This window comes from Mustela nivalis (genome assembly GCF_964662115.1).
Source record: "Mustela nivalis genome assembly, chromosome: 7".
NCBI lineage: Eukaryota > Metazoa > Chordata > Mammalia > Carnivora > Mustelidae > Mustela > Mustela nivalis.
Genome location: NC_139026.1, coordinates 8,884,934 through 8,891,928, shown reverse-complemented (window position 1 = coordinate 8,891,928; position 6,995 = coordinate 8,884,934). Strand labels below are relative to the sequence as shown.

The window sequence follows — 6,995 nt, the reverse complement described above, 5'->3', positions numbered from 1 at the left end:
TGACGCTGCTGACCCCATGTGGAAGGTGGCCTTCCTCCACGGTGATGTGAGCTCAGTGTCACAGGGATTTTGTTTCAGAAGAGAGGCCAGGACCTCGTTTGGGGCTGATCTGCTCCCAGGCGGAGGGGGGTCCTGCTCCTCCCCTACCAGGACCCCCAGATGCAGCAGGGCCAGGAGCGGGTTGGGGGTTCCCCAGGGGCCTCTCTCAGCCTCCAGTGGGGTAGGGGCTCCAAGCAGCATGTCACAGGGACGTCTGTCCAAGTGGACTAACGTGTCAGCATCTAGTTCCTGGGGATTTCCTCTGGCCTTCTGCCCACAATGCCCGACCACCGCTAACACTCAGTGCAGCGGCTTCCTTGAGAACACTGCATGCTGGGACCCACGCTACACGTGCTCGTGGGGGACTTGTGGGATCCAGTGAACCAGGGATCCTCCCCACGTAGAACATCGTGTGTCCTTTTGAATATCGATGCTGTCCCCCAGGATCTGAAGAGTGAGCATTCCTTTTGGGACAGGTTTCAGACTTGGGGCAGCGAGTATGACAGGCCGGGGGCAGAAAGGGACAGGCAGATGCGGACACCGTCTGGGCTCCAGTGCAGGGCAGTGGACCCCCGTGGGACAGAGGCCGACCCCGCTCCCAGGCCTGTGCCCGTCTTCCTCCCTGACTGTTGGCCCCTCCTCTGAGTCTGAGCTGGAAGCCAGGGGTCACTGGTTTTCCAGAACCTTACTGTGGGCAAGAAAGGGGGAACAGGGGAGTCCTAGGTCGGCTGTCTTGGGTCTCTTTCTCAAGTCCGGACATGCCCACTGGGTGCTCCCGGGGGGTCCTATTTAAAGCCCGGTTTAAGGAAAGGATAAGAAAGCGTCTTAACGGTGAGCTTAGTGTTAGACAGGGGAGTGGTTTAGGTCCTTGGGAAAGTTCTGTCTGTGAAAATAAAGGGCCAGTGGGCTTCCTTTCCAGAAAGTAATTGCTTCCTGTAGGAGCCTGTCTAACTTCCTCTTCCAGAAGGAGCCCCTTTATGCTTTCGAACAGGGCATCTCAGATTTGGCTATGCTGGTCAAACTGCATGTCCTCACCACTCTCCGCTCTGGGGAGGCCCCCGCTGCCCGCGCACTCGGCCTCCTCCGTGCCAGGCTGCTCGAGCTGGGAGCCTGCTCAAGGGGCAGGACAGGCGAGGGAAGATTTGTGGCCTGAGGGTCCCCAGGAGCAGAGACGTGCCCTCCGTTCTGCACCAGCATCATCTTGTGTGCGGGGGACAACCGTGTCACACCTTGCCCTGAGCCCTGGACAACGACCAGTCACACAGCCGCGCCCAGTCCCGGTCACTCTGCATCTGCTCTAGTGACAGGCCTGGAGGCCCATCTTGTTCCCTCTGTAGCACAAGAGGGTCTCCAGAGGAACCCCCGGTGGGAACCTTGTTTCTGGGGTCTCCCGTCTGCCACCGTTCAGGGACGGCCATGGCTCTTGTCCACTGAAGGACGCACAGGCTCCGAGGTTGTCCGGTCTGTTCCCTCTCTCTCCCGCCCCGGGACTGAGCCACGCCGGCTAGAGGAGCTGCTGTCTGGGGGCGGCTGCCACTGGGGCCCCAGGAGTCCAGCAGGAGAAGACGGGCGCTGGGAGGGGAGCCGGGGGGGCAGGGCCAGGGGCAGGGGCTCACAGCAGCCTGAGCTCCCCAACTCCTGTGTCCGGGAGAGAGCCCCGAGGCCCACAGCCGGGGGCAGCTCTCCCTGGCGGGCAGCCCCTCTCCCCCAGCGCCCTGTCCTTAGGCTGCTTCTGTCCTGTCCTCCCCTGGGCCCCTCCTCTCCATTCTACCCTCTCCCTGGTCCCTTTGCTCCACCAGCTCCTTCCCTGTGGGGCGCAGCCCTCCCTGCCTGAGCCCCTTCCTCCCCCGGGGGCCGCGGGCTCTCTCCCTTCCTCTCAGTCCCTCCCTTGTCTCCAGCTGAGTCAGGACTCTCCCCAGCCCCTTCCAGTCACCCTGGGAGGCAGGACACCCTTTGGGCCCTGACAGGGGCGCAGGGTCTGTGAGGACGGACTGCGGACTTGCTCTGGGCCTCAGGAAGGCCTCGTGCACACCCACCAGCGGCCAGGCCTCCCCTCAGGGAGTGTGGACACCACGAAGACCAAGGGGAGGGAGACCCTGGCCTGTGGGGGTCCTGCCCTGCTGTGTGTCTTGTGTGGGCAACAACAGGGGACTCTGCCCCAGGTGCCCTGTGTCAGGAAGGGGCAGAGCTCAGCTGCTGAGCAGGGAAGCCCCTCCCTCTGGCTTCCTCCCCAGGGCAGCCCAGGGGTGAGGACTGGAGAACCTCCCACCGCCCCAAACCTCAGGTGTGCGGGTCCCTCCCCAGTATTTAGATTCCTTCTTTCTATTCTCTTGCAGCAAGGCTGTCATTTCAAATCAGTGTCCCTGACAATAGGATTGGTTGGCAGGGGGGACGGTTTCTGATTTCTAGAACCCTCCTCCCCCAGCTAGTCAGGCTTAGCAGATTCTTCTCCCAACAGAGGGAGTTGCTGTGATCCCGCTGAAGGGCCCCCCATGAAGGGAGAGGTATCTGCCTGTGGCTCTCTGGACTCGGGACACGTTTCCAGAGAAAACCTTTGGTAGAAGATCCTTGACATTGGCGTTCAGATCTCTGCATTTGAAATCAATTCGTCACTTCTCTAAAAGCGGAAAACTCTTCTGACAGCGATGAGTATGATCTTAACCCGTATATTTGAACTTAAGGTAGATTTTCCAGGACAAGTAAATCTACTCAGATTTTTCTTTCAAGAGGACTTCTTTGGGCTCATGGCCTTTTGCTGGTTTCCGTGCCGTGGATCGATCTGGAGGGCGGTGGAGAGCAGCTCTGCATGGCTTGGGAGGAAGTGTTTTATTCTGCTGGTCACAGAGGCCTCCCCTGCCTGCTCTTTGGCGAGACTGAAGTCCATCGTTCAGGCTTCCTGCTGAGGGAGGAGACCGGGGACTTGCATGGCACAGGCGGGCAGTGAGACAGGTGGGCGGGGGCAACAGAGAAGGGGTCTGGCAGCCCCAGAGATGAGGAAGGGAGGGGGCCCCAGGGGATGAGGGAGCAGAGGAATCTCTCCAAGGGGGCAGGAGGGGTGGCATAGCCCCAGGAGGGAGCAGGTAACCCAGTGGAGGCTGTGAGAGGGGCAGGGAGAGGCCAGGCAGTGGATTGGAGGGAGGAGGGCAGGGGAGGTGGCAGGGAGGGGGGAGGCACCTCACCTGGAGAATGCGATGCAGGGTCTCAGAGAATTTCTGACTCTCCTTGTCCAGACCCTCCCAGGGCTGGAAGCTTCTTCCCTGGTGGAGCACGAAGGTGTCCCAGCAGTGCTCAAACTCTGCAGGGGGGCCGGGGAGGGACATGAGCCATGCTCCGGGGAGGCCTGGGGGCCACCTCAGGTCTGAATCTCAATGACCGGCTGTGTCCCTCCTAGCTGCACCCCTGCTCTCTCCCCTCTGGGGGACTCCCTGAACCCCCCAACCCCGGGACTCTGTCTTCAGGCTGGAACCTCAGCCAGCCTGGCCTCCCTTCTTCCTGCAAACCCCAGTCTCCCTGGCATGCCCACCCACCATTCCCCCCTGCCCTTCTGCACACACCTGTCCTGCGCTGACCTCTCTCTTCTCAGCGACCCTGCTGTCCTCTGCTGTCCAGGCACCTTAGCCTCCCCTCCACAGCCAGCCCACAGGGACCACCCCAGGGACACTACTCTTGTCCTCCCCCATAGCACCCCCCCCCCCAGGCCTCTCCCTACCGTCCCCCCACCACCCCTGTGCCCTGCAGGAGGCCCACACTGACCCCTGGCGGTCATGATGGCGATGCTGGCCCCAGCCCTCTTCAGGGTGCGCAGCCCCTTCTCATACTGTCCCAGGCTGTAGATGCGGGAGGCATAGAGGATCAGGCTCACGTGGCTATTGTCCCCCAGAAACTCAGCCATACGCTGGGCACAATCAGCACAGGGGCTCCAGGAGAGAAAGCAGGTGACCCTGTACTGGTGTTCCGGGTCCAGGTTCCAGGACTGGATCTGCTCTAGCAGGAAGGACTCCGCATGGCAGGAGAGCATGGGGTACTGGGCACTCTGGACACACAAGAGGCAGGAAAGGCTTCTGTCATTGGTGGTGAACACGAGGGAGGGGGCACCAGGGAGAGGCAGGGAGGTCCTGGCCTCAGGCACAAGATGCAGGGGGAGCCCTTCTCAGCAGGAGCCGAATGGGATCTCCCTGCAGTGTTCCCAGGCTCCAGGCTCCCCCCCACTGGCTGACAGGCCCACTAGGGCATGTTCCCAGGGTCCAGTGAGCTACTGAGCACCTTGCGTCTGCCTCTGTCGCTCGGGCTCTGCATCCTGCTCTACCTGCCGGGCCTTCTTCAGATTCTTGAGATTTCACTTATCATGGGATTTGCCTCAAGTTTGACTTTGAAAAGATTGCATTACATTACGTTTCAGCGTGACCACGGAGTTTCTATGTTTGTGCCCCAGGGAAGGGGCTTCAGGACCCTCACCTAGCGGGGCCGTGCAGACAGCAGCAGAAGAGCCCCCGGAAAGGGAAAGGGGGACCAGGGGAGCTCCGAGTTCCCTGGCCTGGTGCCCTGGCAGTGGAGGCTTCCTCCAGGCAGGGATCCAGCCCTGTCTTCACCCACCGCCACCGAACCCCACTCCCACCTTGGCACCAGCGCTCCTGCAAGCTTCTGCCCTGGCCCTCAGCCTGTGCTGAGCCCACGGGTGACACAGAAGGGCTCACTCTGCAGGGAGGAATGGGGAAGGGGCACCCAGCCAATAGGCGCCTGGGCATGGGCTGAAAGTCATTGTCGGGGCTCACAGAGCTGTGGAGATGGGCGCAACCTGTCCAGGGAGCGATTGCCAGCCCGGGACCCGGAGCAAGTCAGGTCAGCGGCGCAAACTCAAAGATCTGCGCAGAGTGGGATGGGGACTTGGGGACCGAGGGGGGCTCCCTGGGCGATGCTGGAGTGGGGAGCAGTGCCCTGGGCAGGATCTCCAGCAGTGGGCAGGGGTCCTGCCAGGGTACCCGCTGGTGAGCAGGGGGAGCGTCGAGAGCCAACGGATCTCAGGGTCTGTGGCCGGCAGCCGCCCTAGGCAGGGGCCAGGGAAAAAGCTGACCCCTTGTCCAGAAGCCTTTTCGCCTGTCCTAACCCTTCCTCAGAGGCACAGCAGTTGGGGTGGGGGGTGGAAGGAGGGTCATTCGGTGACAAGAGGAGGTGGTGCCCGTCCCTGGGACAGTGTGACTGCTTTCTGACGTGTGGCTCCAAGCCAGAAACCACAGCAGAAACAGTCCCCACCTGACACTAGGCTGAGGGGTGGCCGTTGTGGGGACCGAAGGGGAAATATTGATGAGACCCGCTCAGGTCCAGCCAGAACGTTCTACCGCGAACGTCCCAGGATGGGGAGGCCGTGCGAGCTGGGGTCCGGCTGGACTGGTCACCTTATTGCGCAGGACGCCCTTGTCCTGGCCCGGAGGAATCCCGGATCCCGGACCGGGATGCTCGACCTCGTAGCACAGGTAGGTCCTGGATGCCCAGACTGCATTGTGGAAGTTGTCGATGAAGGTGTCCTCATCCAACCTGTGGACAAAAGGTTTGGGGAGGGGTTGACGATGTGGCCTCCCCCTGGAGTATGGAGAGTCCTTTTGCTGAGGGATGTTTGGCACAAACGAGAGATTTTACATTAAAAGTGAAGATACTCATGGTTTCTGGGTGGCTCAATGGGTTAACCCTCTGCCTTCAGCTCAGGTCATGATCCCAGGGTCCTGGGATTGAGCCCCGCATCGGGCTCTGTGATCAGCAGGGAGCCTGTTTCCACCTCTCTCTGCTTACCTCTTTGCCTACTTGTGATCCCTCTGTCAAATAAATAAATAAATAAATAAATTTTTAAAAAAACAGTGAAGATGCTCAATGTTTAAACATCCCAACTCTTTCTCATGGGCTTCTTGCCTTTTGCTGGTATCCCACACCCTTTTCCCCTGTACCCCACATTCTGGCCAGACCCACAGAGGATGGGTTTCCACTGGCTTTGTTGGATCCACCCAACCTCCCTCTGGGACCCTTTCTGGGAGCTCCTGGGGGGCCTGCCCGCTGCTCTGTCAGGGGATACCCAGAGTTGCCCAGGGCGCTCAGACCCTCTGCTGGGTCCTCTCCCTCTGCCCGTGGTAGGCTCTCATCCCATCTCCTGCCCTTGCCATCCATCCTTGTCCCCGAGGAGCTACTCCCCTGCATGGTGGGACAACCTGGGGCTTTCCCCTTTGGTTCAAGGTTGGCCCACACAGTGCGCACCAGGCCCACACACACCCGTGCAGGACCACTGCCAAAAAGAGGACCCAGGAGCCTTGACTTCTTAAATAGTCGTGGCATTTTCCCTAAGGATGAAAATACCAAAGCCCTTTGCTGGCCTGAAATCTTAAAGCTGAAAGGGACCTCCTGACCCTCAGCTCAGAGGGATCCCCCAGCAGGAAGCATAGACTCCCAAGGACTCTACTCCCATAGATTCCCCAGAAGCCCGGGCGAGGCCGGTTGGACAAGCAGATTGGGCATGAGCGGACGGGGCTCGGTGGGCGCAACACAGGCTTGCAGGAACAGGCAAAGAAGAGCAGGGACCGCCAGGGGTCCAGGAGGAGACCTCGAGAGAGTGGCATGTCCCCATCTGGCAGCCCCGAGGAGGGGCTCAGGAGCAGAGGGCATGCAAGGGGAGGTTACCTGTCCCAGGCCTCTGCGCCGGCATCCATGTCTCGGTCCCTTCACCACGTCTGGCTCTGTGTCTGCGGCTTCTCTGTCTTGTCACGCCTATGCCGTGCTCTCAGGGTGTTCATCAAGGACCCAGGCGCCTTATAAGCTGTCAGAGCTCCTGGAACCGGCTGAGCTGGCATGACTGGGACACACCCCGTCCTAGACTCGGGCTACTCATGCCACCCTCATGGGTGTTGAAATAGGAGGCACTTCTTGGCCAGCGGTCCCATCCCTAAGTCCTCAGGGTCAAGTTAGGTTTTGGTTTC

At 60.5% G+C, this 6,995-nt stretch overlaps 1 protein-coding gene across 2 annotated transcripts; it reads right to left on the bottom strand.

The window, feature by feature from the left end:
- Nucleotides 1-2,689: 2,689 nt before the first annotated feature.
- On the bottom strand, nt 2,690-6,995 carry LOC309869287 (DNA dC->dU-editing enzyme APOBEC-3G-like). 2 transcript variants are annotated; one of them, XM_082740098.1, is made up of 5 exons: nt 6,700-6,995; nt 5,433-5,571; nt 3,793-4,072; nt 3,219-3,334; nt 2,690-2,938 (listed from the first exon to the last, which is right to left on the bottom strand). In XM_082740098.1, the coding sequence occupies exons 1-5, from the start codon at nt 6,726-6,728 to the stop codon at nt 2,927-2,929; spliced, it is 576 nt and encodes a 191-aa protein (XP_082596224.1). In that variant the 5' UTR covers nt 6,729-6,995; the 3' UTR covers nt 2,690-2,926. The 2 variants fall into 2 exon arrangements, with proteins under 2 accessions (XP_082596224.1, XP_082596225.1); XM_082740099.1 differs by having other exon boundaries at nt 2,690-2,935; nt 6,700-6,964.